Genomic DNA, 17,069 nt, shown 5'->3' on the forward strand with positions numbered 1-17,069 from the left:
CGGAACATTACCATGCGGCGTGGAAGCCAAGGGCAGTGGAATTGCCGCGCAGCCTCGAGTCAAGAGGCTACAGAAAAGTGAATTCGTCATGTGGAAGCCCGATGACTGTCTCAGTTTCGAGACGCCTCGGGAGTGTAATGGCACGTTTGCGCAGACACTTCATTTTCCAATGGATCGAGAAGAATACCGCCACGGGTTCCAAGTTACTTTGAGAATCCCTGGCTTCCTACTAGTCTAGCCCTTCGCAAAAGGGAGACAACCATTGCTCCGTTGGAGAAAGACCGGAAGTGCGCCAGGTTTCCGCTCTCACGGGAGCTGTAATTTCGACGCCTTCAGTCAAAGCTAGGTAAGTCAGCCTGATGATGTGCTTGCGTTGGGCTGGGGACTGGTGGCCTGTCACTCGATCCAAGATCGTGGACCACCTCAGATTCACCTGGGGCTTGAATCTTGGATCGACGACACAGGATCAGATTGAGACATGTTCGCGACCAGCTACGGATTCGGCTTAATCCACATTGACATTGACATTGGTTTTTGAGTCCACGCCTGCGGCTGACGTCGGCGTGGCCCTCTCTCTCCCCTTTTCCTACTCACATACCGAATACGTCATGAGTGAACTTGCCATTGATGTCTTGATACATGCTTTTGAGTCTATGAGTTCATTACGTGTAGGAGAATCCTTTCTTCCTTCACCCCATGGCCTAAGGGTTCTCGCCTTCCTACTCTTTGCCTTTTGGGACCCAGTGCCTCGGTCGTGATGATGTCTCCATGTCTCCATAACGCTAGTAGTCAAACTCGCCCTACGTACCTAATGTACGGGTACGGCGTCTAAGCCTGTTCAGAATGCTTCCTCTTCCTCGCGGAGACCTCCGGTTGCTGCTGTTCACCGCCGCAGCCCCGGCGGAAATTCCCGAGCAACTTCGGCAGGCCGTGAATATCCAACCCCGCGAACCCGGCCCCGGCCGTCTCGCGCTCGCCAATGGCGACGACGGCGGCAATAATGTCCTTTTGCACCTCCTCGGACACGACGCTGTCGTGCGCGTAGCCCGGGTGGACGTCGATGAGGTTGCGGAGCCAGCGGGCGGCGGTGTCGAGTTGGCCCGAGGCGCGCTGGCTGATGAGGCGGAGGTAGGTGTCGAGTTCGCAGCGGGTTTGGACGTCGACGTTTACGCTGTCGAGGTAGGATTCTACGAGGGGGATCAGGCCTGGGAACGCGACGCCGTCCGGGTCGGAGGAGGACATGGTGTCCGGGTGGCTGCCGTTGATGATGTCGTTGACTGTCATTTCGGCGTATTCGTCTTCGACGGGGCCGACGGGGGTTGGGGGCCGGCTGGGGACTGCTGAGCCTGGGCGGGAGCCTGGTCGGCTCGAGGTGGTGGCGGTGTCTTCGCCGTTCTGGCCCTGGGTGAAGTTGTTGTTGACGCGGACTTGGCGGCTGGGGAAAGGGTTTCTGCGGAAGAAGAACTTTTCCCTGAGGACTGCGTCGACGGCGTGTGCGCGCTCCATGTTCTCGTCGACTTTGGTGATGGGGATGTAAAAGTTGAGGTCGAATGAGAGGATGGCGCGGGTGACGAGGACCATGAAGACGCTGAAGGCCGCGTTTTCGAAATCGGTGAGCTGGATCTCCATGGGGCGGAACTCGACGCGCCAGCCGATGGAGTTGTCTGCGGGCGGGGGTTTGAAGCGCATGTGTTGCCAGTTTGTGGACTGGAGGTTCTCAAAGTGGTCCGTCTTGGAGAGGTCGAGCTCCTGGAGGTCTTCTTGGAAGACGACGATGGGGTCGCGGATGAAGAGGTGGGCAAAGTGGGTGGCGAGGCGGTCGTCCATGCCGCCGTCCATGAGTTTGGATTTGATGGCGGTGTCGATGACGAGGTTTGGGTCGAGGTATTCTCGGCGGAGGCGCGGGTCTGTGGAGATGTAGGTTGAGTTTGAGGCGTACCGGGATTTGGGGATGCGCCAGCGGTCGTTTTGAAGGGGCTGGAGATGTTGTTAGCTTTTCTTTACACTAGGGTGTCTTGATATGTGCTTATATATGTGCAGGTATTCGTGATGTGAGATGAGAAGAGGGAGTGAAAGTGAGGAAAGTGTGTGCGAGTTGAGTTGTCCAGGTTGTGCTTGTCTGTGATATCTCACCTTTTCTCCGAGTTCCTCAGGGGTTCTGCAGTCCACGGCCCGGCTGATTTGGTTCCACCTCACATCGGTGTTGGCCAGGAACCCCTTATACACGGGCGTGGCAGCCGTCAGGGCGAGCATGATGGGCCCCAGCGGGCTGAGCTGGTCGTACATCTTGCGGCCCTCGGTGATGTTCTTGGCCTGGAAAGTGATTTGCAGACAGCAGCTGCCCATGCCGAACGCCATGGCGTCCATGTGGATGTAGTTATCCGGCGCCGCGCCGTTGCGGACGTCGTCGTCCTCGGGCCAGTTGTGGAGGTCGCGGTCGACGGTGGGGTCCTTCCAGGGGTTGGGCGTGTTGGTGTCGTGGAAGACGGGGACGTTGACCTGGACTTTGCGGCCGCGGCGCCAGCGGATGTTGGCGGCGAGGGTGGGGAAGCGGATGTGCGGGTTGGCGATCTCGTCGGGGACGAACTGGGAGCGGAGTTTGGGGCCCGAGGGCGGGTAGTAGGGCTCCGTGAAGTCGCCCGGGCAGCCGATGCGGGGGAAGGTTGTGAGGGTGATGGGGTACTCGTTGCTGTGCATGTGGTCCTTTGCGATCTTGCGGCGGAGCTTCATGTCGGGTTCGACGTCGAGGAGTTCCTTGAAGCCGATGCCCCAAGGTTTGCCGGGGGTGGCTTCGAGCATGAAGCGGCCGAATTCCGGGTGGAAGACGGGGAGGGTTACTGATCTGTGTTTGAGGTTAACCTTACCCGCAAGCTCTTCGTCTGTCCATTATGAATTGTGTGACGGATCGGCTCATATGGCGGGGCGTTGACGGATGAGACAGAGGGATAGAGGGGGGACATACGATTGTTCCCTGGCGACTTCCTGGAGCTCTGGTACGCAACCTCCCTCTTTGGCGAGATCCGGGCTTTCGGCCAGCGCCGTAAGAATCTCGGCTTGTCTGAGAGACAGACGGACCTTGGGCTCATCCTTTGAGTAGGTCACGACCAAGTACTCGACCTTTAGTGAACATCGTCAGCCTTCGGGCTCTCGTCTCTTGCAGTGAGTGAATGATGCCATGAGAGGATGATACGTCAGTCCTCCCGGTGTGAGGACAGAGCATCGTATCTCACAACAGTTTTCACATACCTCATCTCCCCAGAGCATAGCATCACGCTCTTTGCTCTTGGCCTTATTCCATATCTCTAGGAGTTGCTAATCCCACCCAAAAAAGACTCAGATCAGCAACACTTTCATGACCCCGAGGACCAATGACAGCCTCGAGTGAAGTCGTTTCATAGCGAGAGAAAGAGGCGCTCGAACCTTGATACCCCACTCGCGGACCTGGTCAGCACTTTTCTTGGCCTCTGGCCAGTCAAGAGGGGTTCCTAGTGCTCTACATTCAAAGCGTTAGCAACTCTGCACTGTGGACTACATGGACTGAGAATGGGGAGTGTGTGTGAGGTAAAAACTTGCAGGAGACCCATGGTTCCGTTGATATGTCTGCGGCTTTGCTTGTGGTATGTTTGGGCGAGGAGGTGCGGCTACGGCCGGGTTCAGCCGGTGATCGGCGTTTTGGACGATGACGGAGTTATGAAATAAAACGGCCCGAGAAAAAGTAGGAGATTCCGCGCGCCCGCGGATGGCAAAGTGCGACGAAGAAAAAAAAAGTCCGATATTAGAGTAGTTGTTGTAATATCAGCCGGAGAGCATCTACTGTAAAACCACTCCCTACAGCTCTATGAGTGTTGAGACAAAGACGTTGCCCGGTATGGAGGGGTTGGTTTTCTGATAAGACGTCAGACCAGGCTGATTGTCGTTTATTTTTTTTTCTGACAGGCTCACGATGCAAGGATCCAGGGCGGAAAACAAGGCGGAACTGTTCGAAGCGGGATGGCGGCGCCTCGCAAAAGGTGGGAACGTATTTTCTTCAATGGTTGTTTTCTCTCTTGCGATTGCGCAATGGTCTCGGCAGCCGAATGGGAAGCCCTGGTCTTTCTGTACGGATAGTCCAATTGGTAAGGTGGTTGGTGGTCAACTTGGGTCGTAGGCGCAGGCAAGGCAAGGTAGATTGCGGCTCAGCCCGATAGGCGGCGGGGTTGGTCTGAGTTGCCCAAAAGAGTATCCGTAACTGCGGTTAAGTACCCAATCACAGACAGGTCGCTTCAAATCACGTCAACAAAATTGGAAAAGAGGCGAATGGGATTGGGTGGTGGAGGGTGGGAAAGTGAAGGAAAAAGGTTATGGTCTGGAATTTTGGCCTTCGGGAAAATAAGGTATGGTAAAAGCGCTGCGGAAGGGCGCGAGCAATGTCCAGTTGTTTTGCGGCTTCGGTGGGGTGGTTTGTCAGTTTTTTTCTCTTCGTTCTCTAGCGTTGTGAGACTTTTTTGCGTCGTTGCGCCGACGATGGACGATGGAGGGGTAGAGGAACGGAGGGGTTGATTAGAAATCACATGCGTTGCTTAGTTGGATGTTTGGGGTGCATGTCATGTTTTGATTTTTTGTCCTCCCCGGCGCGCCGTTTTCTTCGGTTCTTGCTTTCCTATCTGAGCCCATCCATCGTACGTGGGGTTTTGGTAAATTGTCCCCCGGAATGACCGAGTCGGAATATGTGCGATAGCCGCGATGGGCACTTGAATTAACATGGAGAAGTCTCGGTGGTTGTCCGGCGTCCTGGGGAAATGGACGTCTCGAAACGCTGCAGATGTTGAATTGCATGCTGACATAACTTCGTTCTTTGGCCAACTCTCCAAAAACGCGATTTCCTCGGGTGGCTGGTTTGTTGTTGTAGGCGCCCATCGGCCCATGAGTAAGGTCCGGGATTGAAGAAGTCCCTTTCAACAAGTGGAGATGCAGGTGTGGGGGGGCAGCAAGGTGTTGAAGAACAGAGAGAAATAATTAGGTCAAACCCAAGGTTATCCGCCATATTTAGGTACTACATAGAGTCTTGGGAAAGATATAGCAGGGCATCGACATGCGAGTATATCTCATTCGCGTGGGTTAACTTGACCCAAAGCTCTCGGCTTGCCGCCCGAAAGGCTGGCGGGTTCAACTTCGGCTTCGGGCCCGGTTCGGAAGGCCAAACCCGGGCAAGACTTTCCTCCAGCAGACTCTGATAGACCGAGACTGAGCGAAATGTCTACATATCCTTGTTCTCGTGTCGACATGGACTTGCCCAACGTTTATACATAGCGATGTCAGGTTCACATTTCCGAATCTCACATGATTAAGTAAGATAGTTTAGGAGTTCGCTGATTAGTGGTTGATTTTTCCTCTCCTTTTTGGAGTATAGTACAAACTTCCCAAGAAAAATGATGTGTAAAGGAAAGATGGAGGAACAGTTCGCGAGAGCAATAAGCAGATCTGCCGAACCCAAGCCGTACCCCGGTTCCAGTCCCAATTTCTCTGTCTTAGAGAAAATGCGAGAGCTCGTTCCGTATATGCAGTTTCTTCCCAGCGCCCTCTTCGTCTCTTCGAATCTCAATGAACCGTCAAACTCGAATAGCTCTCTTTTCGCCAGCCAGACATTGCGCCTCGACATCGGTCTGTCCTTGTGATAGTCGGTATTGCTTCCGTCTCCCATGCTAGAAAGGGCCTCTTCGGCCGCCAGCAAAGACTCCTAACGCTGGTAAGGGTGGAATCCCCGGTTGCTGCTCCGTCCGCCGCCGCGGTAGTTAGCGCCGGGTCTGCCCGCGTTCTTGGGTCCAGTAGGAGCGTTGGCAGGCGGGGCATGCGCTGGATCGGGTGATCCCTGGTGGGAGCCACCGCTGTGAGAGCCACCGCGGTGACCGCCTCTGAAACCTCCCCGGCCGCCCTGGTTCGGTTGGGGAACGTCGTCGTACATGCCCTCCCAAGATGTCGGAGCACCGCCACCGCCGCCCATGGCGTATGCACCAGCCTGGTTGTACTGGTCGCGGGGAGCACCTCCACCGCCGCTGCTGCCTACCCGGCGCGGTCCTTGTCCGCCGCCGGGTTGCTGTGGCAGCTGCTGGCCTCCCTGAGACGGGTCGAACATCTGCTGCTGGGGACTGAAGCTGCCGCTAGGTCCAGAAGGGGGGCCGCCCTGCTGGCCCATCTGCTGCTGCATCTGTTGTTGCATCTGTTGTTGCATCTGCTGCATCTGTTGCATCATTTGAGGCGTCATCTGCTGCATCATGCCTTGCTGTCCGTTGCCGCCTCCACCACGACCCATCATCTGGTTCTGCATCTGCTGCATCTGCTGCATTTGCATCATCTGCTGCATCATGGCCGGGTTCATGGGGCCCATGCCTCGGCTCATAGCCATCTGTTGCTGCATCATGGCGAAATACTGTTGCATGCGTTGGAAGTACTGTGCCATGACTTGCGGCGTCATGCCACCTGCGGCACCCATCTGGCCGCCTCCCATTCCGCCTTGTCCACCCTGGGCACCGTCTTCACCCTTCCTGAATTTCCCTCCGCGTCGCGCGGCTTCTTCTTCTTCGCGAAGATTGCCACGCGGCTGAGCCTTCTTGACCTCAATCGGCTTGCCGTGAATCTCCAGACTAGTGCTGAGGCATGCATCGACGCCGGCCTCGCTTTCAAATGTGACGAAACCGAAACCGCGAGGGCGACCGGTGTCCTTGTCCATCATCAGGGTTGCGTCGACCACACGGCCGAACTGGGCAAAATAGTCCTTGAACTCTTGATCGGTCGTATCTTGACTGACACCACCGACGAAGATCTTGCTGGTCTTTTCCTGCTCGTCGCGAGGAATCGCTCGCTTGGGGTCAATCTGGTAGTTATTAGCGACCAAGTCGGATTGTAGTTGGCTCAGTGGTATCTTACGATCTTGCCATCCAAAAAGTGTTCCTTGACCATAACAATGTTCACTGTCTTGGCGTCCTTGAACGTCAGGAAGCCAAAGCCTCTTGATCGTCCGGTGCTGCTGTCTCTCATGACGGTGCACTCAACAACCTCTCCGAATTGAGAGAAGTACTCCCTCAGAGATTCTAGCAGCTATTAGAAAATTGCACGACGGTAGCGGATACAGCGAAGACTTACGATCAGTCGTCTCCCAGTTGAGGCCACCAATAAACATCTTGCTGCAGACATGTAATGGTTAGTCAGTGAATCAACTAAGGGTTGCGAATTTCGAAGACAAGAAATCATTGCGCGAGTGTGCTGGTTCTAGGAAGCATTATCCACAGATCGTGACATGGGCTAGTGGCCAATGAGAGTTCCCGTTGAATGGCTGCAACAGAGGAGGCATCCTTGAAACCATGAGTTGACTGAGTCGTCTTTCGAATGGCGATGGGCTGGCTGCCTTCACCTTTTCCCCCTCTTAGAAACACAGGCTGACTAGCTTGTAATAGCCTGAGATCGCATTTCTTGGCGTTGATATTGTGAAATTTTGATTGAAGCTCGGTATAACATGCTTCTTGCTTCTTGACGGGTACCCCCTCGTGGCCAACAGCAGATTCAGACGGTAATTTGTTGAAGAATCATCAAAGTGACGTGCATGGGTTGGTTTCCTTCGGCATCGGCACCTTCGTAGAAAGGCCAAAGATTTCAGATTCCAGCCGCAGCCACAGTGGTTGTTGAGGACGAGCAGCGCTAGCCAGCCACAAAAACTCTCTCACGTCTGGGGAGAATTGCGGAGCGGATAGCCTGGTCATTGTCGAATGTTTCGTGTCTTTTGCTATCGTCAAGTCTCTGCTAGCTCTAGCTTCGAGCGCTATCCGCTGCTAATCTTGCTACAGCAGCCAAAGACCGCAGGATATTCTCTCTGCGACTGGGCTATAGAAGGCGCACGAGGGTGCTCCTGATCTGACTGACTGATGATTGACTATCGTCGGCATATCTCGGTGATCTCAGGCTGCTTTTCCAGCTGACTTTTTCGCGGTACCTCTTTATGGCTTCTCTTTCTTGCTTTTCTTCAAGCTTCTCATGTCTTCTCTGAAATTTTCCTTGGCCTGCTTGATGGCCCTGAAGAATGTTTCCCAAGACACGGCTGACCGACGTCTTGTGTCGATGCCCTCTCTTGTCCATCCAAGTTCCCTAGACCAAGCAGGCCCGATACGAGATACCATGGGGCCACTGATGCCCGAGTTCCCTCAGACCGCAGCAAAAGTGCTGCAGGTTAATCCAGTCGCAGGTGGTTCCCAACTATGGGTGCATGGGGATGGTTTGTGTAGCAAGTGCAAAAATCACATAATTGGCAAATAAAACTTACCCGTCTTCCTTGGCACTCGGGTTCTTGGCCGTGCTTGTCGAGTACGTGGGTTCTTCCTGCTTGTTGCCGGCAAACCCATTTGAGGGTGGCGCATAACCGGTGCTTCCACCACCGCCGCCGCCGCCGCCATCACCACCGAGGTTGAAGTCTACTTCATCATCGTCATCCTCCTCTTCGTACCTCATTTGGTCATCGCCACCACCGCCGCCATAATCCGGTTCAGCCTGGGGAGGTGGTTCGGCGTGCGTCTCGACGCTCTGTTGAGGAACAGCGACTGGGGCGGGTGCGGGCGCGGGCGCGGGTTGCTGGGCGGCAGCTGGCTTCGCTGGGGTATCATCGTCGTAGCTGTGGCACGTATCAGCAAATCTTGATGGTAGCAGACGACACTTGTAGTTACTCACAGATCAGCGAAGAGGTCTTCCTCGAAGTTCTCGGGCTCGGTCATCCTGGCGAGTGCTCAATAATTGTCGAGGATATTCGGATGGGCGAGTCGCTGCAGACAAGGCATGCAGAGAAAGGAAATGGGAAGTAAAGAACGTGTTATGTTGTTGCGGAGAAGTTGATGGGACAAGGTCATCGTGTACGCAGCAGCGCTTGTTTGGATATTTCTTAGGCAAGAGCCTGAGTGAAAGAGGAGGAAGGTGGAGCTAAGACTGTGGCGGAGCCAATGGGCGTGCTCAATCCAATCAGAGCTACAATAACTGGGGGAAGGAGGGAAAAGGTCCAAGCATCGGCAAAGCTCGTGCGCGTTCTGCAATACGTGTTGGGAAGCGCCAACTCCGCAAGGTCGGTATCCGCACTCTGTATCCGTACCAGAGACTGGAGCCTCACGTGACCGGACAACAAAACTGGCTAGTTGCGGTCAGGTATGTAAGGTAATGAGATTGGGAGAGTCTGGTATCCGTATCCGTTCATGCAAGGTACCGCAATGTTTAGACCTACCATTGAGAAATAATTGAAGACATCCTCTGCAAGAGTTACTCTCTAGAGAAATAGTTTCTCGTGGTTTGTTTGGGGTTCCCCAGATTCCTTCCCAGCCGGTCAATAGGCTAGAAGAAGCATCTGCGCTACCATTTAAACTTGCACCTCGGCCGCCACAACGACGCAGTTGAAACCGCATCCTCCAGCCACAGTGACCTCCTCCCCCCACTCCACTTCAACTGCTGCTCAAAGCGGCGTGCGGTACACTAATGTGAGGCAAGGGTCCGGCCACTGGTCACTTGTTCGGAGCTCAGGCGACTCGTCTGGCGCATCTCAACACCAAGACACACACACAATGACACGGTCTCAATAGAGAAGCATCACCATGTTCTCCTCTTCAGGGAGTGGGAAGAAACCCTCGCAACAGGTATGCTCTCCCAAACCCCTGCCAGGGCCTGTCACCGCATGCTAATTGCCCCGCAGCAGCAGGAAATGGTCCAAGTCGGTGGGTTTCGTCATACCTCTTTAACTCGCGCTGCTCGTTGCTGCATAGCCTCGGCTCATGAGACTAAGCTCGGAAATTCTTGGCTAACTTTGATATCTTGTTGATGGCGCAGACCGCTCAGAGTACGTTGCCTTGGCAGCATCGCCGACGCAGTTCGGAACTGACTTGGGGTAGTTCTGCATCGCCGTTTTGGAAGCCGCCCCCACGCGAGAACGCATCGAAAAGAACCGGTCGCGACCCAAACCTAGTTGTCGGAGCAGCCTACTCTCATGCCGATATCCTCAAGTTTGATTCACTGTGCGAACCCTTACCATCGTGGAGAGTCGTACCAGCACTTCCGGCTAACTTGGAATCAGCAACCTATCCAGTTCCTCGTCCAGACCGAAGACACCTCCTTCCTCACACTCTGCCAAAGGCCGGCCTAGCGATGCCTCTCCCCCCTCGCGCCCACAGTCGGGCTTGTCGTCTCCTCCGATCAAAAGTTACATCAATTTCCTTTCCAACACCAACGATGACTGGAAAGCCGACGAGGACGAGGAAGACATGATGGGGTACGAGGACGATGACGGCGATGACTTTGGCTTGCCGAGCCTGTCCAATATGAAGCGACGAACGCGCAAGAAAGCTGCGCAAAACAGGTCAGACCCAAACGGCGGTCTATCACCTTTGAACGACTCGTTCGGTTTAGGGTTACACACAAGGAGATACTCGAATAGTGCAGACATCGCCATCGAACGGCCTGCGCCAACCTATCCCATGCCGAAAAAGAGCGAGGGCAAGATCTTGCGTCCACAATATAAAGAAATTTTGAGGGGTAAGCGATGTCGCGTGATGTTGGAATGGACCGTGCTGACTGCGACAGACCCGGCGAACGCATTGCACCTAATTGACCATCCAGTTATACCCGACGACGCAACGCCAAAAGAGATTGACGCTGCAAATTCACGAATTACCCGTATCAACAAGTTCAAGAAGCTCTTGCAGGCGTCGACGATACCGCTGCAGGACCTTCGGCAACTAGCTTGGTCCGGTGTCCCCCAGGAGGTTCGTGCTATGACATGGCAACTCCTGCTGAGTTACCTACCAACAAACAGCGAGAGGAGAGTCGCAACTCTAGAGAGGAAACGGAAGGAGTATCTCGATGGCGTTCGGCAGGCTTTCGACCGCGGTAGCAGTGGGGGAAGCGGCACTACCACCACGGCACCCGGGAAAGCGAGAGGACTAGACGAGGCAATCTGGCACCAGATCAGTATCGACGTTCCAAGAACGAACCCTCACATCGAACTTTACTCGTACGAAGCGACTCAAAGATCTCTGGAACGAATCCTCTACCTCTGGGCAGTGCGACACCCCGCCAGCGGCTACGTCCAGGGCATCAATGACTTGGTAACGCCTTTTTGGCAGGTGTTTTTGAGCACATATGTTGCAGACGCCGATATTGAATCGGGCATGGACCCTGGTCAGCTGCCAAAATCGGTCCTCGATGCTGTAGAAGCAGATTCGTTCTGGTGTTTGACAAAGTTACTTGACGGTATACAAGACCACTACATTGTGGCTCAGCCAGGCATCCAGAGGCAGGTTGCCGCCCTCCGCGATCTCACTGCAAGGATTGATGCAGGGCTGGCGAAGCACCTTGAAAAGGAGCACGTCGAGTTCATACAATTCAGTTTCCGATGGATGAACTGTCTCTTGATGAGAGAGATAAGTGTAAGGAATACGATAAGGATGTGGGACACGTACTTGGTGAGAACAATCGTCAGCATTATGTTATTGGGCATCGATCTAACCATTTGCAGGCCGAAGAACAAGGCTTTTCGGAATTTCACTTATACGTGTGCGCGGCTTTCCTGGTCAAGTGGTCGGATAAGCTCGTCAAGATGGATTTTCAGGAAATAATGATGTTTTTGCAAAGCTTGCCAACAAAGTCTTGGACGGAGAAGGACATTGAGCTGTTACTGAGCGAGGCTTTCATCTGGCAGAGCCTGTTCAAGGGCTCCTCGGCACACTTGAGAGGACAGCCGAGTCGCACGCCTTCGGCAAACATGCAGCTGTAGTTCCTTCTCCAACCAGATGTTTGCGGTTCAAGATAAAAACTGGGCATCTTTGAGAGGAAACAGGAGGTGGGAGTGTTATTCAGGCGTCCGGCAATTGCCAAGGCAAACATGTAATCAAGGCATTGGCAGCGACACCCTGCTGGCCTGTCCCAGAATTGAACCATGGGATTAATGCGACGTACAGTGCTAATCACAGTGATCAAGCTTACCACGCACCCGCGATTGTGATTGGGGCTTAACTCGTTTTACGTGCTGAACGGAAGCTATCCCTGCAGCTTCGTTCCCCAATCAACGCGCCTTCCCCAGAGCTCGCGCGTCACACCACGGACTGACAAAGGCTGCCAATTCTCTTTCCTCAATTGCCTTTTTTACCTCGTTCATCCCGTTTCCCATCTTCCACAAAACTTCGTGCTCTTCCATCCTTCCAATTATCATCAAGCAATCCCGATTAAACCCCCACGATGGCTGATGCACCCGAACAAGCTACGATCGCCGCCGAGGTCCCTGTCGCAGTGGCCCCCGTCGTCGAGGCCCCAGCTGTGGCAGCTGTGGAGGCTGTCGCAAACCCAGAGATCAAGCAGGATGCGCTCGCGCCGACACAACAAGACACGCCAGCCACGGTCGGTGAAGAGTCTGAGGAAGACGTCAATTCTAAGAAGGTCACCCTCGCCGACCTGACTGCCAAGGGAACCGCTCTGTACGCAAAGAAGCAGTACGAGGAAGCTACCGACTGCTTTACCAAGGCGGCGGAGCTGCAAGATGAAATCAATGGCGAAATGCAACCCGCAAACGCTGAGATTCTCTTCCTCTACGGTCGCAGTGTGTTCAAGGTTGGCCAGAGCAAGAGCGACGTCCTGGGAGGCAAGGCTGCCGGTGAGAAGAAGGCGGCGAAACCCAAGTCCAAGGCCCCGAAGAAGACTGCTGCCGAGCCCACATCGACCGATGCGCCAGCCGAGACCGAGGCGCAGAGAATAACTGAGGAGGGTGTCGTCATTGTCGCAAGTGAGGCGAGTGGAGTGAAACCCGAGGAAACTGTTGAGGAGAAAAAGCCCTTGTTCCAGTTCACTGGCGACGAAAACTTCGACGACGAATCGGACGAGGAAGAGGTAAGCTACATTCTCCTTTGGTCCCAGGCTGAACGGGTCTTGGCCTCTGTCACTGAGCCGTTTGAAGACTTGTGACCCAGATTTGTCGACGATTGTCAATTGAAGCTAACTCTTTCCCAGGCCGAGGGCGATGACGAAGAAGAAGAGGAAGAAGATGACGATCTTGCTGTGGCGTTCGGCGTGCTCGATATGGCTCGTATCCTCTACAGCAGACAGCTGGAAGAGTTGGAGAAGGTGGAGCCTAATGGCAAAGCACAAGAGCAAGTCGACGGCGAGAAGCTCAGCATCAAGCATGTCAAGGAGCGCCTTGCGGATACCCACGATCTTCTCGCCGAGATTTCCCTGGAGAATGAGAGGTAGGCGCACGCTAAGATACCCTACACCTAGGCCTCCAGCGCTAACTGAGATGTAGATACCCCGACGCCATTGAGGACTCGCGCAAGTCATTGAAGTACAAGAAGGAGCTGTACAGCGAGGATTCGGAAGTTATCGCTGAGGCACACTTCAAGCTTTCGTTGGCGCTTGAGTTCTCTTCCGTCACAACCACCCAGGAGGAGGGTGAGCAAGGAGAGAGCAAGCCTTTTGACGAGAAGCTTCGCGAGGAGGCCGCAAATGAGCTGGAAGCAGCCATCAACAGCACCAAGCTCAAGCTTCAGAATAAGGAAGTAGAACTTGCGACCATGGCATCTCCGGAAGACAACGAAGTCACGAGAGCCACGATCACCGACGTCAAGGACATGATCACGGATATGGAGCAACGCGTGAGTACTCATGCTTCGTCCTCGACGGTGTCTTTACTAACCATGTGCAGCTTGTGGAACTTCGTAAGCCGCCAATTGACGTCAACGCCGCTCTTGGTGGTGATGGCTTGGGCGGAATCCTTGGAGCAGCTCTCGGCGAATCTGCTGCCCAGACGCAAGCTCGCGTCGAGGAGGCTAAGAAGACGGCTACTGACCTCACAGGCCTCGTACGAAAGAAGGCCAAGCAGGAGCCCAAGCCTGAGGAGACTCAGGCAAATGGCGCAGAGTCCAATGGCACGAAGCGCAAGGCGGAAGAGCCTGCGGAGGCAGATGACTCATCGAAAAAGACCAAGGTCGAGGAAGTCACTCAGGCCTGAGTACCTAGCGATCATGTAACATTGGACATTGGCGAAAATGATCTCGAGGGCGGGGAATAACAGGGTTTGGGGGTTCGTTTCTCAAGGGTATTCATGGCAGAACTGTACAATAGCTAGCACTCTGGACGGCAGAGGAGAACATTTGCGCTTCACGACGGTATGCAATATGACTGGGTCGCAACTGCACTTACCATGGGTTGCATCTGACGCATCTCGTCCTCCCCCGGTGGCTGTAAATTGAGTGATGGAATGTGTCGCATGGGCGCGTAAGTCGAGGTACGGATGGAGCAGGCGCGAAAGACCCCTTACGTTTGACCGCCTCAGCCCCGCCCCCGCCAAAGAACCCCACCACCATCCAGCAACGACAATTTACCACCCTCCAAAGTCGCTCCTGAGTCACCTCGAGACAGTCACGCCGACGCAGCTGCAATCCATCCGCAGTCTCAAGGAACAAGTAAGTTGTGCTCATCTGGAAAGTTTTGTGTGGATTGTCTTTTAACGAGCATATTTTCCTGTAGTCCGCCCCGCCAATCTCCTTCTCTGCCCCACCAAAGCTACAATCATGCTCGACCTGCAAGATTTCATCAAGGAGCGCGGTGGTGACCCAGAGAAGATCCGGGACTCCCAGCGTCGTCGCCATGCACCCGTCGAGGTCGTCGACGAGGTTATCGCCCTATGGGATGGTACGAAACCTCAAAGCTACTTTGGCCTCCAGGTCCACAGCTGGATGCACATTGGCGGAAGAACAAGGTGGGCTAACACGAACCTCTCCGGAGCCGAACAGAACACCGCAAGACCCAATACTCTGCGACGCAGATCGGAAGCGAGATCAACACCGTACAGAAGGAGATTGGCATGAAGAAGAAGAACAAGGAGAACGCCGACGACCTGCTCAAGAAGAAGGAGGATCTGCAGAAGCAGAAGAAGGACAAGGAGGATGAGGCGACAGCGAAGCTTGTCACGCTCAACGCCAAGGCCAAGAGCATCGGAAACTACGTTCATGAGTCCGTCCCTATCAGCGACAACGAGGACAACAACGTCACGGAGCGCGAATGGAAGCCCGAGGCCGGGCTCGGCGCCAAGACTGAGCAGACACTTAGCCACCACCAGATTGTTACCAGACTCGCGGGCTACGACTCTGAGCGTGCTATCAAGCTTGTCGGTCACAGGGGTTACTGCTTGACCGGCTACGGACTGTTTCTGTACGTCCTGGCATAGGAGAGAAGAGAGGATAAGCTTGTGGCATGAACGGGAGAACTGACTTTGACGAACAGGAACCAGGCGCTCATTAACTACGGTCTCGAGTTCCTCTTCAACAGGGGATACACGCCCAACCAGCCTCCCTTCTTCATGAACCGCAACCAGATGGCCAAGACTGCCCAGCTTGAGCAATTCGACGAGGAGCTGTAAGGCCAGCTCTATTACCCGAGAGCGACCCTCAAGCATTCTGACAGATTCTCCAGGTACAAGGTCACGGGTGATGGCGAGGAGAAGTACCTTATTGCCACCAGCGAGCAGCCTCTCTCCGCACTTCACAGCGAGGAGTGGATCCAGGGTGGCCAGCTGCCCATCAAGTACGCCGGTTACAGCACATGTTTCCGCAAGGAGGCCGGCAAGCAGTACGTTTGAACTCTGTCTATCGGCGATGATACCCCTTCTAGAGATTCGACTGACATGGAAAATTCGAATAGCGGCAAGGAGGCATGGGGTCTGTTCCGTGTGCACCAGTTCGAGAAGATTGAGCAGTTTGTCTTCTGCAAGCCTGAGGACAGCTGGAAGCACTTTGATGAGATGATTGCTGCTTCTGAGGATTTCTACAAGAGCTTGGGTCTTCCCTATCGGTAGGCTATCTTCAAGCCCAAGTTGTGGAACACGAAAGCTGACTGCCAATCATAGGGTTGTTTCCATTGTCTCCGGTGCTCTGTAAGCGAACTTTGGAGATTGAATATTATAGAGGAATGACTAACAGATGAAGGAACAACGCCGCCGCTAAGAAGTACGATTTGGAGGCTTGGTTCCCCTTCCAGCAGGAGTACAAGGAGCTTGTGTCTTGCTCCAACTGTAAGACCAGGTTGATTTTCATGACACGGATTAGCAATATTGACTTTGACAGGCACGGACTACCAGACCCGCGAGCTCGAGGTTCGTTACGGTGTCAAGAAGGCCAAGGAGGTGAGTCCCATCCAAGAAGTTATACTAGTTTTCTTAAACCCGAGCTTTGCTGACATTTTGCCCCACAAAGGCCCCCGGTGGTGGCCGCAAGGAGTACGTCCACGCTCTCAACGCTGTAAGTCATCCCCTCTGATACTTCTTCTGGTTCCACGAATGTGTCGCTGAGACTGACCGACAATAAGACCCTCTGCGCTACCGAGCGAACCCTCTGCTGCATCATGGAGAACTACCAGACGCCCGACGGCTTCAAGGTCCCCGAGGTGCTGCGCAAGTACATCCCCGGCCAGCCCGAATTTCTGCCCTACGTCGCCGAGCTTCCCAAGGAAATCACCGTCGTTGCCGGTCAGAAGAAGAAATAGATCATGCCACTTCGTGTGATCGAGGAGGGAGATGGTGGAGAATGAAGAGAACTGACACTAAGTGTCTGGTGATGAACTCATGTCCAGACTATGATGGATATGAGGAGATCTTAACGGCGGTCGGTTAGGGGATGGATCAGTGAGACGAAACTTTGAAGATACACCCAGACAAATAAATCTGCTCTACAACGATTTCGTAAACCGTTGACGATTTTGAGAGTATCGCGTCTTGCGGTACCTTTACTGTCGCGTTGAGAAGTTGCGCGAGCTAGTATGCCGTTGCCTGGATTAAAGCAGTTGGCTTGTTGGCTTATGTATAGGTAAGTCGAAAAGGGAATTTCTCATCAATTTTACACCGGAAACCTATATCCGCTGCTGGCGGCATGTTATCCTCTCCATTTGTTCCTCTAAACCAGCACTATATTGCGCTACAACTTTGACTACAACCTCACTGGCTTTAGCTCCCGCAAGTTCGTCTTGATCCACAAGCGGGCTCTCCTTAATTCTATCCCCGGCCTGGAAATAGGAAGTCGATTGGGCCAGGG

At 54.1% G+C, this 17,069-nt stretch overlaps 6 protein-coding genes across 6 annotated transcripts; 3 read left to right on the forward strand and 3 right to left on the reverse strand.

Moving 5' to 3' along the window:
* Positions 1–828: 828 nt before the first annotated feature.
* On the reverse strand, positions 829–3,264 carry BDP81DRAFT_445340 (glutamate-cysteine ligase; the record flags this gene model as incomplete). The annotated part of the gene is made up of 4 exons (XM_060591945.1): positions 829–1,977; positions 2,134–2,842; positions 2,963–3,117; positions 3,247–3,264. The coding sequence occupies 4 exons, from the start codon at positions 3,262–3,264 to the stop codon at positions 829–831; spliced, it is 2,031 nt and encodes a 676-aa protein (XP_060450580.1).
* A 2,452-nt stretch (positions 3,265–5,716) lies between these two features.
* On the reverse strand, positions 5,717–7,156 carry BDP81DRAFT_457372 (uncharacterized protein; the record flags this gene model as incomplete). The annotated part of the gene is made up of 3 exons (XM_060593276.1): positions 5,717–6,850; positions 6,904–7,067; positions 7,120–7,156. 3 exons carry the CDS (start codon positions 7,154–7,156, stop codon positions 5,717–5,719), a joined length of 1,335 nt encoding a protein of 444 aa, XP_060450581.1.
* Positions 7,157–8,286: 1,130 nt separating this feature from the next.
* On the reverse strand, positions 8,287–8,735 carry BDP81DRAFT_307815 (uncharacterized protein; the record flags this gene model as incomplete). Its single annotated transcript, XM_060583389.1, has 2 exons — positions 8,287–8,635; positions 8,692–8,735. 2 exons carry the CDS (start codon positions 8,733–8,735, stop codon positions 8,287–8,289), a joined length of 393 nt encoding a protein of 130 aa, XP_060450582.1.
* A 768-nt stretch (positions 8,736–9,503) lies between these two features.
* On the forward strand, positions 9,504–12,001 carry BDP81DRAFT_85026 (GTPase-activating protein gyp1). Its single transcript, XM_060596384.1, has 6 exons — positions 9,504–9,638; positions 9,695–9,716; positions 9,829–9,838; positions 9,891–10,013; positions 10,073–11,459; positions 11,513–12,001. The coding sequence occupies exons 1-6, from the start codon at positions 9,597–9,599 to the stop codon at positions 11,768–11,770; spliced, it is 1,842 nt and encodes a 613-aa protein (XP_060450583.1). The 5' UTR covers positions 9,504–9,596; the 3' UTR covers positions 11,771–12,001.
* Positions 12,002–12,231: 230 nt separating this feature from the next.
* BDP81DRAFT_309363 (histone H1-binding protein) lies at positions 12,232–13,993 on the forward strand (the record flags this gene model as incomplete). The annotated part of the gene is made up of 4 exons (XM_060583540.1): positions 12,232–12,876; positions 12,982–13,232; positions 13,289–13,637; positions 13,688–13,993. The coding sequence occupies 4 exons, from the start codon at positions 12,232–12,234 to the stop codon at positions 13,991–13,993; spliced, it is 1,551 nt and encodes a 516-aa protein (XP_060450584.1).
* Positions 13,994–14,314: 321 nt separating this feature from the next.
* Positions 14,315–16,716, forward strand: BDP81DRAFT_415994 (seryl-tRNA synthetase). The gene is made up of 11 exons (XM_060589491.1): positions 14,315–14,447; positions 14,512–14,676; positions 14,778–15,195; positions 15,268–15,399; positions 15,457–15,612; positions 15,685–15,834; positions 15,890–15,916; positions 15,969–16,054; positions 16,107–16,165; positions 16,236–16,280; positions 16,348–16,716. The coding sequence occupies exons 2-11, from the start codon at positions 14,556–14,558 to the stop codon at positions 16,522–16,524; spliced, it is 1,371 nt and encodes a 456-aa protein (XP_060450585.1). The 5' UTR covers positions 14,315–14,447; positions 14,512–14,555; the 3' UTR covers positions 16,525–16,716.
* Positions 16,717–17,069: the final 353 nt, after the last annotated feature.

This window comes from Colletotrichum phormii (genome assembly GCF_030913505.1).
Source record: "Colletotrichum phormii strain CBS 102054 chromosome Unknown BDP81scaffold_2, whole genome shotgun sequence".
Lineage (NCBI taxonomy): Eukaryota > Fungi > Ascomycota > Sordariomycetes > Glomerellales > Glomerellaceae > Colletotrichum > Colletotrichum phormii.